Source organism: Marmota flaviventris, chromosome 4 (genome assembly GCF_047511675.1).
Source record: "Marmota flaviventris isolate mMarFla1 chromosome 4, mMarFla1.hap1, whole genome shotgun sequence".
NCBI classification, from domain to species: domain Eukaryota; kingdom Metazoa; phylum Chordata; class Mammalia; order Rodentia; family Sciuridae; genus Marmota; species Marmota flaviventris.
The window spans coordinates 16,065,858-16,088,866 of NC_092501.1; the positions used below are offsets into that span (position 1 = coordinate 16,065,858).

Consider the following 23,009-nt stretch of genomic DNA (forward strand, 5'->3'; position numbering starts at 1 on the left):
GCTTCAGAGCGGCGCCTCCGCCTCGGCCCCGCCAGCCCCACTGACCGCCAGGCACGGCTTTTCTTTTTCAAGCATGCGTTTCAATGCCAAAGTCCAGAGAGCCGCAACTCCGGGGCTTGTAATTAGGCTGCAGTCGCAGCCCACCCCGCCCCTTCCAGGTCCCCTCGCCGCGGCCGAGTCTGGACATTCAGAGCGCCAGATTCAACAGGGGCAAGGCCTGGGGTGGGGGTGCTTCTAGCTCGCTAAGGGACCCCTCCCCAACCCTCCATTTTGGAAACTAATAGGTTTCAAAACAAAAATAAAATAAATAAATCCGTAGAAGTTAAAAGGGCACTTTAAAATCTTCATTTAGAGTCCCACTTTTAGACTAAGATCAGCCGATTCGACACAGCTCTGGCAGCGAGAAGCAGTTCCCGCCAAGGACCAAAGGTAAAGGGATAGGAATGTCCTCGAGAGAGAAAGCTTTTTAAGTTGGGAATGACTGGCCAGTGGCTTTGACTTGTAACCAAAAGCTGTTTTGTGCCCCTGGGAGTGCTGAAAGTGCGGGCGCGAATAGACTGCCAGCCGAGCGGGCGGTGGGGGCGCGGAGGGCTTCAGGCGCAGCTGCAGCTGCTTGCTGGGTGCGGTGGCAGGTGGGTGGCCACGAGGGACTTCTGAAGGGGAGAGCTTTGACGGCAGTATTGGAGCTGGCTGCGCTTAACGTGGGGAGAGTTAAGGCCGCACTTGCTTCCTCGCAACCTCCAGAGTCCAAAGAGGAGGGTGGGAGGCCTCTGGCAAGGACCTCCAGAGGAGGCTGGTGGAGAAAGGGTCGTCCCCACTGCGGGACACAGAGCCTCTGTGGTCTGGAGTGCCCGAGTGTGACCTCAGTGTAAGCATCACTACCCATATTTACACTTTGTTCACTGTTCAAGGTTTGTACCTTGCTAAAGGAGGAGGATACTGGACGGACCCAGCAAACTGCGGATGTTGAACATCCTGGAGTCACGGATGAGGACACTAATCACACACTTACTTGATGACGGTGTGTCAAGTTTCACTAGTAAACTGAGGTAGCCAGTTAGTGTTTGGGACACTTGCTGAGCTCCTTGCCCAGAGACTGTACCTGAACTTGTGGTATTTGAACAATTGCCCACTTGAAAGAGAACTGACAGCAACTGCGTAACAGTTCTACAAAGGATTGTTTTAGGATAGTTTTGAACCTATAATTCCATTAGGGCTTAATTTTCAAAGTATTGCTATTTTTATGAATCAAGTTCTGGAAAGGACCAAAATACCAGAATGAAATAACAGCTGCAGGTGAAAACTTTACAGGTGCTACTCCTGTGGTGGGTATTCTGAGTTTTGTTGTGGTATTAATAGAACAGAAGGTGTTCTTGGGCACAGGGTTTGTAGCTTACCAATGTGTTAGTTGCCAAAGCTTTAGGTTCCCATTGAGTTAGTAGATTTTTCATTACATTCAGTTTATTCCTCAGCAAAAAAAAAAAAAAAAAAAATTGTAACAAGTTTAAAAAATTTGTGACAAGAAATGGACTTGATTTACTAAAGATTAATGCTTCTGTAATGGTAAAATCATTTTGCCATGATAGAAGACATGTTTTCGGAAGAAGACATCTGGGAATACAAATCTAAAAGAAAACCAAAACTAGGACATCCAAATAATTGCTCTGAAAATATTCCAAAATCGGTTGAAAAAGCAACAGATGGGAAATACCAGTCAAGAGGAAAAGGAAACAAAAAGAGAAACAAAGAAGCTAAAGGAAGGGTGGACTGTGAAATGTGCCTTGGAGAAACAAGTTCCCAGACTTCTGTATCTTCTAGTCAGAATTCAAGTTGTGGAGATGGTGTTCAACAGTCCCAAGACCAGGAGACTACTCCAGGAAGGCACCGAAGAACTCAAAAGCTCAAGCAAGTGTCCCCAAAGACACGTCCAGTTCATGATGGGTACTGCCCGTACTGCCAGATGCCTTTTTCCTCATTGCTAGGCCAAACACCTCGATGGCATGTTTTTGAATGTTTGGATTCTCCACCATTGTCTGAAATAGGTAAGGTTACAAAAAAGGTAAGAGTCTCTAAGTCGTCTAAAAGGCCTGCATGAAGTCAGATGTGTCTGCTCAGTGAAATGAGCAAGACAAGCAATAAACCAAAAGAAAGATGAGACACTATCCCAGGTGATGATATCATTGCAAAGAAAGTTACAACCCTGAAAACAGCTTTTTGTTTGTTTGTTTTGCTTGTTGTGTTCGAATGTGTCTGTTTGGGGGGTCAGGGGGAGGCGAGGAAGGTAGGTAGTACTGGGAATTTAACCCAGGGAGCTCTACCACTGAACTATATATCCCCGGCCCTTTTTAATTATTATTTTGAGACACTGTCTCATTAAATTGCCCAGACTGATCTCAAACTTTCAATTCTTCTGCTTCAGCCTCCCAAGTCACTGGGATTATAGGTGTGCACCATGACACCAAACCTAAATACAGTTTAAATGTATTTTTACTTTTTCATAAAGGTGTCTGAACATCTCAATTATTTTTCATAAATGTTAATTGAACCCTTACTGCACTAGGTACTTTCATTCTTTATACTTATTTGATTCACAATGAACATATAAGGTAGGTGATACTGAAATTTTATAGATAAGGGCTCTTAAAAGTTACATATCTTGGCCAATTTATTATCTTTTTGGGAACGGTACAGAAAATACATCCTGGTTTCTAAATATGATTGTGTTGTATTCATCAGGCTAGTGTATAGGAAAGAGTCTTAGTTGATTAAGATGTAATAACGAAAAATGTGCCAAATAACCGAAATAATGCTATGTGTTCGTTATCTTTAAACTTGAAGGTCATATTTAACATGTAGAAAATTCTACATATATGTAGAAAATTCTACATATATACATATATATATGAAGAGTTGAATGACATATTTTAAGGTCATCTTAATTTTTTTGAGAAAAAGATTATTTGAAAAGCAATTTAAAAGAGTATTTGATTTTAATATAATAAACTGATAAATAGTAGCTTGCAACACGATGCTGAATTGTATCAGTATTTTTATGCTGATCTCTTTATTGTGCAGTTAACAATATCTATCCTTGGAAGTCCTCAAGTCCTTAAAGAAGGACCAATGGTTTTCCACTGGTAGGTTACTTTGTAGTATTGATACTGTCAAAACTTACCCTGTAATACTTTTTTCTTCATTGAAATTTTCAGAGTGTCCTGAAGGCCTTCTGTGTACCTCAACAATTCCTTCTCATTATAAGAGATACACTCACTTCCTGCTTGCTCAAAGTAGGGCTAGTACTGATCCATTTAGCAGCCCATCACATGTGGCAGGTGGGAGTTTCAGTGAGACCCAGCCAGGCTTTTCTTGTAGCCTAGAGGAAAGATGGTCTCTGCATCAGAAACAAACTGAGAACTTAAAAAACATTTCAGATGATCCCTTGTTGATGACACAGTGTCTAAAAAAGTTTCAGCCTCCAACTGAAACCAATAAAAAGATTTCTTCTACAAATAGTCAGACCTCGCAGCAAGCTTTACATTTTACAGCATTTGTTAAGAATGACAAACTGGTAAGAGCCGGTTTGCCTTTTGCTGGGGCAGAATTAGACAGCCACAACAACTCGCAACGCACACATTTGCCATTGCCAGAAAATGACTTTGGCAGCTGTGAAATCTCCTATTCTCCACTTCAGAGTGACGAAGAAACTTATGATATAGATGAAAAGCTGGATGATTCACAACAGGAACTATTTTTTTCTGAGAGTTCTAAAGATGGCAGCCTAGAAGAAGATGATAGTTCTACCAGTTTTAAAAACCTCCCTGGTCCCTTCCTGAAGGACCTGGAGGAGAGCTGCCCCAAAGTGAATAGCTTCTTAACCCAGCAGAAGAACACTAAAGAATTGTATAAGTGCAGTGCTCTAAATTCTTCTCAACTTAGCTCCCAAACAGAGTGTAGTATTTTATATGATGATCCAGAATATGCTGATGGGCGATTTTTATTGTCTTCACCTGCATTAAGAGGGGAGCCTGCTGCTTCTAATTGTCAGACCACTAAAGCAAAGCCTGGTGAGCCAGACTTTCACGCATCTCAACCAAATAAACAGAAACAGGTGATTGAAAACCCAACTGTACCACTACTTCAGAGTAAGATGTCAGAACCTTTTGGAAGCCAGGGAGGAGAGTGTTTTCCTTTGACCCAAAGTAAAATTAGACAACTATCAAGTGAGAACTTCTGTACTAGAAATGATGCTAACTCTCCACATTTCTGCAGAAAGGTATTGGATGGTATGCTAGATGGTGGCGTTACAGTTTTGAATACAGGAAAAAAATCAAGTACACCTACTACTGCTAAGTCTCCTTTGAAGATATTGCCCTCTGATCCTAAGTGCAATGAAAGACATCCTTCTACCAAGGTAATGAAGCAGATGGATATAGGTGTGTATTTTGGACTACCACCGAAAAGAAAAGAGGAATCACTGAGGGAAAGTGCAATAGATGGGATGAACTTAAATCCCATTGTAAGTCCTAATGGAAAGAGGTCCCGGCAGTGCAAGAGGAAAGCAGAAAAATCTTTAAGTGATTTAGAATTTGATGCAAAGGACTTAAATGAGAGTCAACTTTCTGTGGACCTGCCTGCTGAGAGGTCACAGCGGCAAAGAAAAAGACATAAAAAGTCAAATTCACCACAGGAAAGAGCACGCGGAAAGAGGTCAGGCTACCTTATTAACAATACAGAATTGGGAACAACCAATTCTAGTGAAGACAATACCTTCAAAAAATCGGCTCATGGAAGGCTGCAAAGAGGTTACATGAGATTTTCAGACTCAGCTAATGCAGGGGAATTAAGAAAAAAGACATGTCCCTTCTATAAGAAAATACCTGGTAAGTTGGAACATCAGTGCTCAATTTATCAAAGACCCCCAATTTTTTAACTTAACATTCATTTTCTTATGTGTGTGTGTATGTATGTATATATATATATATATATATATATATATATATATATATATATATGGAAACGATTTGTGCACTCTGTGTTTGCTTTTCATGATACTTCATGAGTCTCTAATATAATTTTCTTTTTTTTCTCTTTTTGGTACTCGGAGTCAAACCCAGGGGTGCTTCATTATTGAGCCACATCCCCAGGCCTTTTTATTTCTGTTTTGTGATAGGACCTCACTAAGTCATTTAGGGCCTCACTAAGTTGTTGAGGCTAGCCCTGAGCTTGCAATCCTCCTGCCTCAGCTTCCCTAGTTGCTGGGATTACACGGTTGTGCCACTGCACCTGTTAGTTTCCTTTTTCTTATTTGCTTTTTATTGTTATTCCATTAATTCAGCAAACTTTTATTGAATATATTCTGCATACAAGTTACTATGCTAGTTCGGTACATATTACACATTACAGACAGACGAGTAGAGATTGAGGAAAGGCTCTAAGTTACTATTATGGATAAAAGGCAGTGTCTAAGCACTTGTGAGAAATATGAAGTCCTTTAAAGAAGAGAAATCCTACAGGTTGTACCTATCAAAATAAATGCCAAACATTCTAAAACCATATTAGAACTTTCCCTGCCTTTTCATATTTTTGTAATTTTTTTCTGCCTTCACAGATGAGTTTATAGAAAAATGTGTAGCAATTTTTTATTATATGTGTATGTGGTACTGGGGATTGAACCCATGGATTCTTTACCACTGATCCACATTCCCAGCCCTTTCTGTTTTTACTTTATTTTGAAACAGGGTCTCACTAAGGTATTAAGGTGCATAGGGTCTCACTGAGTTGCCAAGGCTGACCTTAAATTTGGCATCCTCCTCCTGAGCCTCTGGGATTACAGGCCTGTACCACCACACTTGACTATGAATTTTATTATTGAAGAAATCCATAATTATTCTTAGAAGAATGTACAGTAAAGCAGCCAAAATATACTGGGTTTCAGAAGATTTCTGTTGAGGTGCTTTATTGATGTTTTGGAGCTATAATTTGTTCAATGTATTTGTGTAGAGAATAACACCAGTTTTATTTTTAATCATTGTATTATTTAATACCTTTCTGGACTTTAAGTAAGCCACGTGTCAAAAGCCTCTAGAAGTGTGAAAGCTGCTTGTTTACTTGCTTGTCACCTGTCCTCACACATGGCTCTTCTTTTTTAAACACATTTGAGGACTTGTTTTCCTTGTTTCCTTATGAGAAAACTTTTGAGGCATTTTTTTTTTCCATTCAAACCCCATAATGAAGTTCAGATTATATATGTCCTTTTTTAAAAAATATCTTTACTTTGTTTGTTTATTTGTTTTTATGTGGTGCTGAGGATCGAACCCAGTGCCTCACATGTGTGAGGCCAGTGCTTTGCCACCGAGCCACAACGCAAGCCCCATGTTTGTTTGTTTGTTTTTGTTTTTTTATATAGTGCTGTGGCCTTTAGAGGACCACAAACTTTTGTAAGATTTGGGATTATTTGGGGCCTCAACCATTTTTGGCCCCTTAGAAACATATCAATGCTGAAAATTCACCTTTCAGAATTTCCAAAACATTCTCCTTTTGCTGTTTTGCAGAAGTAAAGGATTTGAGGTGCCCAGTAAATGTTGTAAAAGCATTACAAAGAACTAATTGGTTTGTGATTGGTTTAAATTGTTTAAAATTTTATTTATTTGGTGGAGTTATACATACACGAAAGTCACTATACTGGAATATTTAGGAGAAACTTGCAAGACTTATTCTCACCTTTTACTAAATTTATGCAGCATAAGTTTTTAAATAATTATGGTTAATAGGAAATGAGGTGTGAAAAGAATAGGTGTTCAGCATCTGTGGTCAGATCAGGTGTCGCTGATATCCCCGTTGTTGGTTCACCCAGCCTGGTGGTGCTTTCCTTGCAGGAACCAGCTTCACAGTTGACGCCTTTCAGTACGGTGTGGTGGAAGGCTGCACGGCCTATTTTCTCACCCATTTCCATTCTGATCATTATGCTGGATTGTCTAAAAACTTCACATTTCCAGTCTATTGTAGTGAGGTAAGTTTTCATATTCTAAGTTCCAACTTTATAGACTGCTGCAGATTTTTAAGCAATTTGGTTACAAGAGGAATAATTAAATGGTTAAGACCTATCATTGTAGTAGGAAAGATATAAAAGAACAGATTCCAAGGTTTTAAAGGTTCTAAAATGAAATGAGTTAAAATCAGCAGTTATAGTCCATTTTTAAAAAATGTGTTTTGTTACATGAGGAGAATAGACAGACTATATGACATGTCGCACTTAAAAAAAGCAAACAGATTTCATTCAGTGAATGCTCTTTGAGTGCCTAAATAGGTATAAAAGGCAAAACACCTAACTTTAAAGAGCTTAAGCCTGCAGGGAATTGGTGTTTTAATAAAAAAATGGAGTGCCTAGGACTAGGGAGAAGAGAGATTTTTACTGTGTCACAGGCCAAGGTTAGAGAATGACATTTCATGTGAAAGAGATGCTTTGAACTAATTATTAAAAGGTGAAGACTTTAATCCCTATCACTAAAGGCTTTAGCTGGGATTTTATTTAGTATTCACAGCATTTAGTAAGTATCCTGTTTTTCTTAGTGAAGCTACCTGAGGCTTGCTGAGGTTAAGTGGCATGCCCAGGTCACACAGCAAGTAATGGCAGAGCCCAAATTTAAATGAAGGTATGTCTGATCACAGAATGAGGCAGAGAAAAGAGAAGAGAACTTTCCAATGAGAGAGTAGAATTTATGTAAACGCAGACACCTCAGAAATATACCTATTCTAGACTCTTCAGAAAATTCAGAAAGTCTGGAACACACTATGGGGAACCTCAGGAGACAAGCCCATAGCAATGGCAGGGCCCAGATAAGGGTTTTGCGCATGGTGCTGGGAATGATGGGCCTTTCACAAGTGAGGGAGGGCCGGTGTGGATGTTCAAGTAGAAAAGTGACAAGTTGTTTTAGAAAGGCCCTTCCTGACATTGTAGAGGGTTTACATGAATAGAAGTGTGAAAACGGGAGATTATTAAGATGTTGTAATTCTGAATTAGATATGAAACAAAATATGTAGTGTTTTGCTGTGTCAGAAGTAAGCACATCCTGTTTTGTAGATAACTGGAAACTTGTTGAAGAGCAAGCTTCATGTTCAAGAACAGTATGTCCATCCATTGCCGATGGACACTGAGTGTTTGGTGGATGGTGTCAGGGTTGTTCTACTTGATGCCAATCAGTGAGTATTATAGTCACCTTAATAATGGTTCATTTAAAAAAATATATTCAAAAGGAAATCACATTGGCATGGGTATTTAAGACCTTTTCTGTTAGAACTGGAATGCCTGGTGCTTCTTAAAACTCCAGTAAAAGATGTTTCCACTTGTTAAAAAAAAGTCCCCAATTACAGAATCAGAGAGTAAATATAGTGAAATCCTCTAAATGTTGCCTAACCCTTATTTTAATTTAATGGTTTTTCTTTTCAGTGCTAGCAATTGAACCCAGGGCCTTGCACATGCCAGACAAGCACTCTGCCCTGAACTGTATTCCCAAATCACTATACTTGACATATAAGACTCCATCTTTTTTTTTTTTTTTTTTAAATACTTTCACATCTTGGTCTTCAAAAGATAACCTTTTGACCAGGAGCAGCGGCCCATTCCTAAAATCCCAGCAACTGGGGAGACTGAAGCAGGAGGCCAGACTAGCAATTTAGGGAGACCCTAAGAAACTTTGCAAGACTCTGTCTCAAAATAAAAAATTCAGAGCTGAGGGTGTAACTTGGTGGTAAAGCACCCCTGGGTTCAATCCCCAGTACCAAATAAAATTAACAAATAAATAAATACCTTTTGCAATTTTCTTTAATATCGTTTATATAAACCAAGAGCTCACACTCCATTTACATACTAGGGGATTAGTTGCACTACCATGCCCAGTATCCCCACTGCCACTTTTAAATTAAGAAATCCACCAGGCTTTAGATATTAAAGATGTAAATTGGACCTGGTACTGCACTCGTGTAATCCCACCTACTCCAAAAGCTGAAGCAGGAAGATTACAATTTGAGGTCAGCCTGGGCAACTACTTAACGCCCCTATCTAAAAATAAGAAGTAAAGAGGCCTGGGATATAGCTCACAGAGCGCTTGCCTAGTGTGTGTTGAGTCCCTGGGTTCTATCCCAGTACTGGGGGAAAAAATGATTCAGATTTTTCTTTCTTGGAAATTATTTCAACTCCCCCACCCCCACTTTTAAATGTCAAGTGCTAATGTTAGGGGTGGGGGCCACTAATCCTTGGGTTCCAGTTCTTGTGACTCCACTGGAAAGAATTTGAGTGAAACATACAGTAGGAAGCGAAGGTTTAATAGCGTGAGAAGCGGGATAGTGTGCAACATGGGGACTACACAGACCGCCTGGAGAGGGGCCGTGCGGTGCTCACAGAGTTGGGGTTTTTAAGGAAATTGCGTCCCTTATTCTTGCCTCAGTTTTCCTGTCCCCTTTAATTGGTTCATTACCCTTAGCAAACTTTCTCTGTCGGGTCTTAATATTCTGGATGACAGGGCAGTTGGGTGGTTGTGACATGGTTTTTGGTGATAAGGAAGGGTTCCAGTAACTTGGTTGCAGGAGATGGTGTTGACATTTTCTGGAAACCATGGTTCCTCTTTAGGAGTTCATTAACTGTAGCTGAGGGGAGGTCTTGACATACCAGACGCCACTTCTCTGATGTTCTTCTGTTTCAGTGAGGATCCCTAGGATTTTAAGTCATGATTCCCCGAAGGGATTATAATTCTCTACAGCTTGGGGAAGGTTGGGCATTCCAGCTCTCGTTCCCAAATGCTGCTGGCTTAGATAAGTTTTCCTGCTGTTCCTATTTTATGATTCCTGTTTTTCTTGGTGCATAGGCCTGATATGTGTCCTTCATTGTCCTTTCCCTCTGCCCACCTATTCATGGCTAACTAACCTACCTAATACTATCAGCACTCATGTTCCCATAATACATGACTCTGCTTCTTTTCACTTTTCCTAGGATGTTAGTTAGCTCCTGTTCTATTGAGAGCAGAGAAGTTTAGGGAAAGAAGTAAGACTAAATCCAAGTTTCCTAAAATCCAGGCCAATGCTTATACTTGGGGTTGCTTTCCTTCAAGTTTTTGTCTGCTAGCTCTGCTGCTATTTCGTTTTTCACTCATCATTTTAAGTTCTGAGTTTTTGAGCCAGCTTTATTGAGGTGTTCACCATAGATTACATAATTAGCATAACTATCTGTTCAAGCTAGTATGGTGTAGCCTGTGCCTCAAGCCTACAAATATTTGTCTTATCAGACAAAATATACCAGGGGCTTAGAGCTCATTCCCCAGGCCAATGACCAGTCCTGAAGTTGGCTTTTCTTGGAAATGTGCAGGGTTTGAGCTTCTCCTGCCTGGGGAGTCAGGCCTTTCCTGCACACCGTTCTTTCTTCAACCTAAGTTTCCTTGAGTTCTGAGTGTTGCATTCCCTCTGAGCACAGTGTTGTGTCACTGTGGTCAGCTAATGGTTTGCTAACTCATGAAGAAGGTACCCTTCCTTTAGGTGCGGTGTCTTTTGTAATCTTCCCTAAGCATGTTTGTGTTCAGCTGCCCAGGTGCCACCATGATCCTTTTCTACCTTCCTAATGGTGCTGCTGTATTGCACACTGGAGACTTCAGAGCGGATCCCAGCATGGAGCGGTCTCTTCTTGCAGGCCAGAAAATCCACACGCTGTACCTAGACACCACGTAAGAGAGGCGTTCATTGAGGGCTTCTTTTTCCTGCTGATAGCATTTATTCTGTATTTTATGAATTTGCTTGGTAATTAAAATGATGGCTTAATGATGATTATTATTTTAAGGTATTAGCAGAGGAATGCTATTTGGAAAATATACACTTGAAAAAGAGCATATGTGAGACTTCATGTCTTAATTGATGATAGCTCAGTTTTTTCATAGTTCATTTAAAAAAATTTTTTTTTTGTATTGAGGATTTAATCCAGGGTTGCTTTACCACTGTACTACATCCCAGCCTTTTCTATTGTTTTATTTTGAGACATGGTCTTGCTAACTTGCTGAGGCTGGCCTCAAACTTGAGATCCTCCTACTCTGTCTTCCAAGTTGCTGGGATTACAGGCATGTGCCACCACACCTGGCTATTTTTGAGTATGTTTATAGAGCATCCTGTTACTGAAAGGAGGAAGAAAAACTGAAGAAAAATACCCTTATAGGTTATTCTTCCAAAGTGTCTGTGAACATGTCAGATAAAAACAGGAAAATGATGCCAAATTGCCATTCTGTTTCTGAGTATTGAAAGGTAACTTATAAGTGATAGTTTGAATTTTAACATAGTAGTACAAACCATTACATTTTAATTTATAAATAATCTATATATCAAGGTATAATTGACAGATAAAAGTAGTATATATCTCTGGTATATAGTGTGATATTATATACTATAATACCTCATCAATTTGTTATAAATTAATTCTATTAACTAGTTCAACCTGTTGTAAGAAGTTTAAATGGGATATTTTAATAAAAAATGGCCTTTCCACATCCAGTTTTCTTACAGTAACTGATTTTTTCCATTCTTTTATGTCTACTTTAAGTAGTAGATAAATTAAGAAAATAAGTGAAAGCCAGGCATGGCAGTGCATATCTATAATCCTAGCAGTTTGGGAGGCTGAGGCAGGAAGATCACAAGTTCAAGACCAGCCTCAGGAATTTCGCCAGACCCTGGGGGTTGGGATATAACTCAGTGGTAAAGCACCAATAGGTTAAATCCTCAGTACCCCAAAAAGAAAGAAACGAAAGAAAGTTAGAAAACATTGTTACATAGTTCTAAAGAAAATTCTGTATTTCATCATGAGTGTTGATAGGAGAAAGGACTGAATTTTTCCCTCTTTTCTGGTGATTGACTAGCAAAAGTGATTTTGAAAATTGGGGAAAATGTATTTATTGGGTATTTGTAATTTATTACATTTTAGTGAAATAGTGCTTACCTTTCATCTCAAAATATGTATAGATAGTATTTTAAAATTAATCTTTCACTGGGTGTTAGTCTGTTTAGGCCCAACTGGATCTTTTGTGTTCCTTTAATTCTATATATATTTCTGTATCTGCAAGAAGAGATAGTATCAACCATGTAACTATGAATTGATCTAAACATTAAATTCATGTTTACTTTCATTATTTTAAATTCTTTAGTCCACATATAATCCGTATCAGTAGTATTTTCTGTGATAGTATTTGAGTTGGAAAGAAAAGATACTGAGAAACATAATCGATAGCTAAAATAGGAGACTGGCTAGAAATATTCTTAGAAGGAAAAAAGTCTTGAGAAAGGCAATTTCTTTGAAGTTGATAAAAGAAATGTACTTGAGCACATGTCTATAATCCCAAAAACTTGGGGGGCTAAGGGGAAGGATCACAAGTTTGAGGCCAGCCTTGGCTTTAGTGAGACCTTATCTCAAAACAGGAAAAATAAAATAAAGGGAGTGGTAAAGCACTCTTAAGTTCAATTCCTGTTACTAGGGGGAACAAAAAAAAGGAAAAAAATCCTTAAAAAGAAATGAAAACTCACAGTCCCCATCATAAATTAGCCATAACTTGTAGCAAATAACTTTAACTCCAGGAAGTGACATAACCATTGTGGTTTTAATATATTATACTGTTGTCATATGTGATTTGCTGCAGCTTATCTCCTAAAATAGCATCTATGTTAAGACCATAGCTTTCTTCTGCTCTTTTAATAAGTACCATATTTCCATATTAAGCTATTGCAGCCCAGAGTACACCTTTCCGTCTCAGCAAGAAGTTATCCAGTTTGCCATCAACACCGCCTTTGAGGCTGTAACTCTAAACCCCCGTACTCTGGTTGTCTGTGGCACTTACAGTATCGGAAAAGAGAAAGTCTTCCTAGGTGGGTGGTAGCTGTATCTAATTTACATTAACGTATTATAAACACCAGATTCTTTTTGCATAAAGCCCTGTCAGTGTCTACTCCTGCATTTGTACATATTTTCTGAAATTATCCCATATTATCTTTGAAGTTGAAGAAAGATTCATAATATTTGATACATTTAAACTTTGAAAGGCTCAACTTTATTGAAACATTTGATGAATATGTTTATCTTAGTACTTATAAGATATTTATAAACAAGTGCCCATGTGACATTATTATTTTCATTAACTTTGAAGTAATGCATAGTTGTATCATCCTTTGAGGATACCTGCCAGTTAACTTTTGTTGCTTTATCTATGTATATATTACACTAGTTTGTCTAGGAGATATTGTTCTAATTTTGTGGGGTACTTTGATTTCTTCTTAAGTGTGATCACATTATCTCAATCATTAAGATATGAAGTGTTAACCTAACATGGTGGTACACGCCTGAAATCCCAGTAACTCTGGAGGTTGAGGCAGGAGGATTGCAAGTTTCAGGCCAGCCTCAGCAACTTAGTGAGGCCCTGTCTCAAAATAAAAAATAAAAAGGACTGGGGATGTAGCTTAGTGGTAGAGCATCCCAACCCCCAGTACCAAAAATAAAATAAAAAGTAAGTTCTTTGGCATTATCACAATTTATTTCACACAGATAAACAATTAAATGATTCAGCCACTTAGAGATACAGTAAATGTACAAATGTTTTGAATTTGTTTTTGATAAATTCTTATTTTAAAATGTGATTAAATTACAATTTTATGATTTTTCCATATGCCGTAATGTTTCTGTCTTTAACCTTTTGTTTTGCCTGTAGCTGTTGCTGATGTTTTAGGTTCAAAGGTGGGCATGTCCCGAGAAAAGTTTCAAACATTGCAGTGCCTCAATATGCCTGACATTAATCCCCTCATCACCACAGACATGTGGAGTTCATTGGTCCACCTTCTCCCAATGATGCAAATTAATTTTAAGGTAAGGACTCAAGAGAAATGTTTTTTAGGGTGAACCAGAAAAAGATCTAATGATCATAAACTAGAATCCTATTTTACTTGCATATAACTTCAAGAAATTCAGTTATAATGAAATCACCTATTTTAAAATTTGCCTTAGAAGTCTTTCAAGGGAATTCTAAATGTTTTTAGTTCTTCTGAATATGTAACTCTAAAAAGTAGTTTGTGTGCCAGGTGTTTAGAAAATAAAGAACTGTCATACAGGAAGGAACAGAAATAGAAAAGAATGCATGTGTGGTTCATTGAATCCTCCATGTCAAGATCACTTTCCAGTTCTTTCTGGGTGGGTGGTAGAAGTGAGGGGAGAATTCTGAGTTCTTACTTCAGGTCTGTTCTGTTCTGTTCCATATTAATATTAAACCTCTGTAACATTGGTGTGTGTTGAAAATTTACTTATTGAGGATTAGATCAAATAGTGGAAGTTCCTGAGAGGAAGTTCTAGCATTAGTTCTTGGTTATAAACTGAGGCACATATGACACAGCCTTACCGTGATTTGGGGGCTTGTCTGTCAGGTTTGTTTACATAAAGAGATTTATTCCATATATTTACATTTTGATACTTGTCAATGGAATATTTCGAAAAATACTGAATATTTTGTATTAAACACAATTCAGAACATAACGCACAAAGAAATATGTTTTTACTTTTGCTCTAATATTTGTAAAGTAACTTTTTTGGAACTTTTTGAAATGGGATGCTAATTACTATTTCTGTCTCTGTTTTATAAATAATAATACGTTGTGTAAAGAAAATGAATGTTAATCCTTGATTAGGGAAATTCTTTCTGGTCTAACTACTCCTTTTTTCTGTGAGACTAAGGAGAACTATTTATGGCCTATTTTCACAAGTATGTGTAATCCATAAAAATTTTAGGCATGCCTGGCATTTGTCCTAGCACATCGGTAATCCCAGGGACTTGGGAAGCTGAGGCAAGAGGATTGCAAATTTGAGGCCAGCCTCAGAAATTTAAATGAGGCCCTAAGTAAATTTAGCAAGACTCTGTCTCAAAAGTAAAACAATTTTTTTTAAAAAAAGGGCTGGGGATGTGATTCAATGATAAAGAGCCACTAGGTGAAATCCCTGGTACAAAAAAAAAAAAAAAACCCAAACCCAACAATTCAGGCACAATCAAGCTAGAGTATTGTCCATTATTTCTCCCCTACCCCAGTACTGGGAATTATACCCAGGGGTGCTCTACCAGGGTGTTCTTCCACTGAGCTATATCCCTATTCCTTTTAATTTTTTTTTTATTTTTTAATTTGTCATGATAAATTCCCCATGCTGGCTGGAGACTTGAGATCTTCTTTCATAGTCTACCTTGTCACTGGAATTACAGGCATGTGCCACTATGCCTGGCTTGTCCATTGTCCATTGATGGTTTTGTTTTTGTTTTTTGGTACTGAGGATTAAACCCAGGGGTGCCCACTGAGCTATTTCCCCAGTACTTTTTATTTTCTATTTTGAGACAGGATCTCACTAAGTTGCTGAATGTCTTGCCAAATTGCCGAGGCTTTTCTCAAATTCAGGATCCTCCTGCATCAGGTTCCACAGTTGCTAGGATTATAGGCGTGCACCACTGGGCCGGGCACCTGATGTTTAATCGAGACTTGCAGATGTATTTTAAATGTGGGAGGCAATTAGTGTGAAGACTAATGAGATGTCATCAGTCATAAGGATGTCCAGTAATATCCTGAAAAGGGTATAGCATATTTTAATCATTTTATTTTATAGTTTTATTTCCAAGTTTGTTTTTATTTTATAGTTTTTTTATTTTAAATTTATTTATTCTAATTTGTTATACATGATAGCAGAATTTTTCATGTCTGGTTGTACACAAAGTAGAGTCACACCATTCCTGTCTTCATACATGTACTTAGGGTAACGATGTCCATCTCATTCACCCATCTTTCCTATCCCCCTGCCCCTTCCCTTCTTGCTCCCTCCCCTTTGCCCTATCTAAAGTTCTCCATTCCTCCCTTGCTCCTCACCCCCAATCCCCATTATGGATCAGCATCCTCATAGAAAACATTCACCATTTGGTTTTGGGGGATTGGCTTACTGCACTTAGCTTAATATTCGCCAACTCCATCCATTTACCTGCAAATTCCATGATTTTATTCTCTTTTAATGCTAAGTAATATTCCATTGTGTATATATACCACAGTTTCTTTATCCCTTCATCTACTGAAGGGCATCTGGGTTGGTTCCACAGTTTAGCTATTGTGAATTGTGCTGCTATATACATTGGCTGCATCACTGCTGTAGGCTGTTTTTAAGACCTTTGGGTATAAACCAAGGAATGGGATAGCTAGGTCAAATGGTGGTTTCATACAGAGTTTTCCAAGGAATCTCCATACTGCTTGCCAGATTGGTTGCACCAATTGGCAGTCCCACCAGCAATGTATGATAGCCCTTATTCCCCCACATCTTTGCCAACACTTATTGTTTTTTGTATTCTTAATATCTGCCATTCTGACTGGAATGAGATGAAATCTTAGAGTAGTTTTGATTTGCATTTCTCAATTGCTAGAGATGTTGAATGTTTTTTTCATATATTATTGATTAATTGTATATGATCTTCTGAGAAGTGTCTATTTAGTTCCTTGGCCCATTTACTGATTGGGTTTTTAGTTTTTTTAGTGTTAAGTTTTTTTAGTTCTTTATATCCCTAGAGATTAGTGCTATATCTGATGTGCATGTGATAAAAATTTGCTCCCACTCTGTAGGTTCTCTTCACCTCACTGATTGTTTCTTTTGCTGAGAAGAAGCTTTTCAGTTTGAATCCATCCCATTTATTGATTCATGATTTTGTTTCTTATGCTATAGGAGTCTTGTTAAGGAAGCTGGGGCCTAATCTGACATGATGAAGATTTGGGCCTACTTTTTCTTCTATTAGGCTCAGGATCTCTGTGGTTAGCCATCAGGAAACTGCAAAGCGTTACCAGACCGAGACACCACTTGACATCCACTAGGAGAGCTGTAATAAAAGTGATGGTAACAATTGATGAGGATACATGGGATTGGAACCTGGATCTTTGCTGGTGGAATTTGAACTGGTGTAGCTATTTTGGGAAACAGTTTGGTAATTCCTTAAACCATATCATATGGGGTGGCCATGTGACCCAGCCATTTCATCCTGTATGCCCAAGAGAATTAAAAGCACACGTCTGCACAAAACTCCTATGGAAATGTTTATAGCAACGTTACCCATAGTAGCCCCAAAGTCAAAACAACCCAAATGCCCATCAAATAGTGAATGTTTAAATGAAATGTGATCTATGACTAGATCTATTCATAAAACAGAATATTATTCACCTGTAAATAGGAATGAAGTACTAATGCATCTGTAATATGATTGAACCTTGAGAACACTATGCCAGACAAAAGAAGCCGGACACTGAAGGCTACTTATTGTATGATCCACTTACATGAATTGTCCAGAACATTAAATCCGCAGACAGAAAGTGGGTTAGTGGTTCCCAGGGCTTGAGGGAGAGGAAATGGAGAATGACTGCCAGTGCTCAAGGTTTCTGTTCCAAAAGGGGATAGTGGTGATGGTTGCCCAGCTTTGTGAAAATACTAGAAACTGCTTAATTGAACTCTTAAAGGGTGGGGCATTTATCTGCCTGGAAGCCAAGGGGGGTTAAGAAAAGAATGAGGGTCAAGGAAATGAAGACAGGAAATACAGAACATGTGCCCAGAAAAGGATTTGTTTGTTTATTAGAAATGAGGGGTTTTATATTGTGAGTCACAGGGAGAAATAGAAGATAACTGAGGAAGGCAGTGATTGATGAAGTAGGGTTTCTGAATGGGATTTGGAACACAGGTAGATTCATCAGCCCATGACTTTACAGGCTATTTTCTGATATATGTGGCCTTCTTTTAGACAGCTTGTATTTACGAGTCCAAACTGAAACAAGAATTAAATCTTCAAGCAGCTACAAACTCAAGAATTTTTATGTAAGAATTCAAACTGGTTTTAAGGATTCAGAAATGTTCATTAAATCTATATTTTTAATACTCATTGTATTTTGCCACTTCTAAGAACTTATGCTAAAAAAGGAGTCCTTTGTGACAAGATCCGTCTGTGAAGCTCCCTGATGATGGGAGTTAGAGAAAGCTAAGAAAGGGCCGAGGATTTCCATTAAACCAGACCCAGAGGGCGGGGCTTAACAGATCCTCTGCCTTGGAGCCTGTCAGCCTCCAGAAGGTGATGTCTATATCCTCTCTGCTCCTCCCTGATCTACCTGGCATAATCCTGGAGCAGATGATTCCTCCATTAAAGTGTCCTGGTATTGATGATATTTTTTGAAGATTTCTTTTCTTCAAAACACAGATGTAGCAGAAGCTGTTGGTTATCATGGTGTTATATTTTAGTTAGTAATTAGATAATTTTTTTAATCAGCCAAAAATAATTTTATTGCATCAGAGGTAATGACTTTTTATGAAAAGATAAGCCTAATACAGTTTTCTGGGTATCCAAGGCCTTCCTAAAATCCTCTGAAAAGCTATAAAAAGTAATCCCTGGGTCCTATTTATGCTATATGGTTGATTACCACTGCTGATTTAAACCTGATTGGCCAAATGTGGTAAAACATTTTAAAAACAATGATGCTATAGATGATTGTCTTCATACTGAAAAATAGTTCTAGTGACATTGCCAGAAGGACTTTTCTCACAAATTGGTTCAATAAGCAGAAATGGTCATAGAACAGAGATTTTGTGTCAACTAAACTGTTTATAATAAATTTCCTCACGAGAGTTGTTCTGAAATCATGGTAAATGGACAACTGGTAACTGTTGACAGTCTCTTCTGAAGGTTGGCTTGTATAACATCTTAAATTTATGTTTGTGGCGCTAGATTGCCCACATGGTGTTTTTGTGGTCACTGATTTGTTTCATAAAAAGCAGAAATTAGTTCTCTTTTTAAATTGTCCTGGGTGTTTTGAAGTAACAAATAGGAATGGTTGGGTTGATGACATATATTGAAAATTGAACTCTGAGCTAATGGCATTTCATGTATAATTACACTAAAACCCAGTTTCCTGTCTTGTCCTTTCTCAGTGAAGGCAAGGGAGGGAGAAGACACTGGGTTAGCTCAGGCTTAGACAACCAAGGCAGCAGCTTGAAACTTTGCAGAGAATATTGTAATGGAAGCTTATTTGTACATCCATCCATGCAATTTTATTCCTTCCTTCCTTCCCTCCCTCCCTCCCTCCCTCCTTCCTTCCTTCCTTTCTTGTAGTTAGTTAGAAATAGGACTGTTTTGTGGTAGATGCTCTTGTATTGACCTCAAATTAATAAACAGGTAATTGATGCAAAAGAAAAATCCAAGGATTTTCATTTCATCGGTGAAGTCTATTTTATTATTAATCCATTCTAATGAATTATTGAGTAATTGAAACTGGATGTTATTCTGGGCTGGGGATATAGTTCCATTGGTAGAGTGCTTGCCTCATATGCTGGATTCAATCCCCAGCCCCACCAAAAACAAAAACAAAAAACTGAAACTGGGGTATTATTCTTAAAACTAAAAGTATTAAGATTTTTTTTAAAAAATCTCTCGTGCCACTATTATCCTTAGTTGGATTTCTCTTAGCTCTCAAAGATTGAAGTTTGGTTATCAATTTTCTAAGAGTTTTATCAAATATCATTTATTGTGACTTTGGTTTGGAGTTCCATTCAAGATATAGTTTTTAGAATACTAGGGATTGAACCCAGAGACCCTCTGCCACTGAGCCACACTTCTAGTTTGTTTGGTTTTTTTTTTGTTGTTGTTGTTTTTTGAGACAGGCTCTCCTTAAATTGCCCAGGCTGGCTTGAACTTGTGAATTTCCTACCTCATCCTCCCAAGTCACTGAGATTATTCATGTGTATGGGCATGGTAATGCCCAACTCTATTCAAGATTTATAAAAGGAGCATATTACTTCCAATTATAGTGGCATAAAGAGTTTGAAATTTAATCTAGTTCATGTTTAAATGGTAGAAAGGTGTGACCACCTGAGAATAATGCTAATGTGATCTTTAAAATATATATCTGGAGGCTGGGGTTGTGACTCAGTGGTAGAAGGCTCATCTGGCATGCATGAGGCACTGGGTTTGATTCTTGGCATCATACATAAGTAAAAAATATTGTATCCACCTAAAATATATATCTGTGTTGAGTATAATGTCGCCATCCTTACAAAATTCTATCCTCTGTCAGTTTATGTGTATGGAGTCATGTGGGCACTGATGTTTACCATTAGTGATGTTAGAGTCTCTTGCAGTAGGATTTGGAGAGAGGTGTTTCTTTGCTTTTTTTTTTTTTTTTTTTTTAACTATCTGAGTTGTAATTTGCTTACATTTAATTACTCGGTGTTTCAAGTTGTTTCCTCATATTTTTTAACAGTACCTGAACTTGTTTAGATAAGCAAAGAAAAGCTGATATCTATTCAAAGATTCCATTTCTTTAGAAACATGGCTGCAAGGTCATTGCAAGCCAGTCTTAGCAACTAAAAGCTTCTCGTGACCCTGCCAATGTGACATCTGTAATCATCCTGCTTAATTCCACATGACCCATCTCCATTGACTCCTGAATCAACGTGCTGATTTTTTTTTTTTAAACAGGGTTTGCAGAATCATCTGAAGAAGTATGATGGGAAATATGATCGGATTTTGGCTTTTCGACCCACAGGATGGACGCACTCTAGCAAGTTCTCCAGCATAGCAGATATTACTCCTCAGACCAAGGGAAACATTTCAATATATGGTATATTATTAAATTTTCTCACATTTAATGTTTATAATCATTTGCATTTCTTAAAATCAACATCCCAAAGCCAAAACAAAACCAAGCACAAAATAATTTAACAATTCCTGAGGGTTATTTTTTGTTTATTTGCTTGTTTGGGGAGGGTATACTAGGGCTAAGAGGAGCTTTCCCATTGAGCTACATCTGCAGCCCTTTTTTGTTGTTTAATTTTTTATTTTGAGACAAGGTCTTACTAAGGTTCTGAGTCTGATCTTTAACATGAACTTGCAGCCCTCCTGCCTCAGCCTCTCCTGGGATTACAGGCATGGATCACTGCATCCGGCAATAATTCAGGAGTTTTAAATCTCTCTACAACTCTAAACCTCTGTCTAGTCCATTGTACACTGATACAGAGGAGCTCAACCAATAGATAGGTATTGACAGATTATTTCCTTTGTGTGATCAATGATATTTAGGGGAAATTGCAGAACTACTGAAAGGAGGAACTCAGTGCCTATAAATGGAAGTCTAGATTATGCATGAAATTGTGAGCAGGAGGAGAATGGCTTAGATGTGGTGACAGCAGGAGGGACAGACTTGACTTTGGTGTTCCCCTCTCCTGGAGGGAGTTCACCATTGCCTGCAGAGCTGGCTTAGTTCCATGGACGGCTGGTGTCATCAGACCAGCGGCTTAACCTTCAGCCTCTGAAGACTCTAGCTGACTCAAAACAGGTCCTCCAACCCTTCTCTCTGGTATTTGATCTTTAATAAAGGAGATAAAGGGATTTTGAGGGTTTCATCTTTTTCTAATTGTTTATGTATGTAAAGCTTGGGACTAGAACCTGCTTACTTGTTCTAGAAGTCAAATCTCCTGCCTGCCATTCTTCACATTTGACTTATATTTCTTTAAGATTTTCCTGAAATCTATAGCTGAGTGAAGTTTTTTAAATAAATGAATAAAAATAAGAAAATCCCAATTAAATGGGACTCTCTAGAAATGGATATTATTAAGTATATGCATAGGAAAGTAATGAGTTTTTTTCAGTGTTCTAAGTTTTATATTATTTTTAATGTTTTAATCTTTATTTTCTATAAAAATACCAAATTTTCTTATGAGAACTAAAGCACCAAGGAATTTGGACAATAATGCTCAGGATTACTTTTCTGTTTTATTTTGCACTCGAGAACTTGTTTGGTTTTTATTTATTTAACTTTCCTATGTACATATATGAATATACCACAGTGAATTTCACCATCATGTACATCCATAAGAAATGAATTTTAAAAATAACTATGGGTAAATAGAAGAAAGATCAGTAGGGGGAAGGGGGCAGATAGTGGGAGAGGGAAGGGGAAGGAAAGCACTTTTTTATTAGTTTGATATTTAGTAGGCAACATCTTCACATTGGTCTTTTCAGGAATTCCTTACAGTGAACACAGCAGCTACCTAGAGATGAAGCGTTTTGTCCAGTGGCTGAAACCGCAGAAAATTATACCTACCGTAAATATTGGCACCTTGAAATCTCGGCACACAATGGAGAAATATTTTAAAGAGTGGAAATTGGAAGCTGGATATTGATGATACTGCCACAGAGGATTCAGCAGTAGTTAAGTTCCTTGGGTGTAGTTAGTAGTCAAATGGTATGAAATAAATTTTATGTGAACTGCCCCATGAAAATCACATAATTTATTTTCTCATTTGTATTTGAATAAGGTATTCATGGTGCTGAATGCCTCTCAGAATCATCAAAAGTAGCTGGGTACAGTGATACATTCCTGTAATCCCAGTGACTTGGGAGGATCAGGAGTTTGAGGCCAGCCTCAGCAACTTAGCAAGGCCCTGAGCAATTCAGGAGACCCTGCCTCAAAAATGGCTGGGATGTAGCTTAGTGGTTAAGCATCCCTGGGTTCAATCCCTGGAGCCAAAAAAAAAACACAAAAAAATTCATCAAAAATAACTGAATATCCTCAATTTCTTGCCTCTTCTTCCTTGGAGGCATTTATATTTCACATTATGGTTTAGGGGAGAAAACAAAGGCAGTTTTGGTGAGCAAAAGAATTCATAGTGATGGAAAAACTATACCGAAAGTATTATATACAAGTAATTATGTATCTTTGAAATTATGAAATAAAATTTTTATATGATATATATTCTTAAATAAAAATTACTATAAAATTTGATAGAGTGTCTTTTGGTGGGTTTTGTCATTGTTTTGTTTCCTTTTTCATAGACTTTTTTTTTTTTTTTTTTTTAAGAACAATTTTAGGCACAGAGAAAGATTGAGCAGAACAGGTTTCCATACCCCTACACCCACATGTCCTCTCCCATTAACAGCATCCCCCACCAGGAAGGTACTTTT

At 38.0% G+C, this 23,009-nt stretch overlaps 1 protein-coding gene across 2 annotated transcripts; it reads left to right on the forward strand.

Annotated features, from left to right (window-relative positions):
• Positions 1–341: 341 nt before the first annotated feature.
• Dclre1a (DNA cross-link repair 1A) lies at positions 342–22,830 on the forward strand. Of its 2 annotated transcripts, none has more exons than XM_027930432.2 (10): positions 342–429; positions 912–2,042; positions 3,210–4,880; positions 6,876–7,009; positions 8,081–8,199; positions 10,569–10,709; positions 12,740–12,885; positions 13,722–13,876; positions 20,526–20,667; positions 22,068–22,830. In XM_027930432.2, exons 2-10 carry the CDS (start codon positions 1,580–1,582, stop codon positions 22,226–22,228), a joined length of 3,132 nt encoding a protein of 1,043 aa, XP_027786233.2. In that variant the 5' UTR covers positions 342–429; positions 912–1,579; the 3' UTR covers positions 22,229–22,830. The 2 variants fall into 2 exon arrangements, with proteins under 2 accessions (XP_027786233.2, XP_071466989.1); XM_071610888.1 differs by lacking the exon at positions 342–429 and adding an exon at positions 586–632.
• Positions 22,831–23,009: the final 179 nt, after the last annotated feature.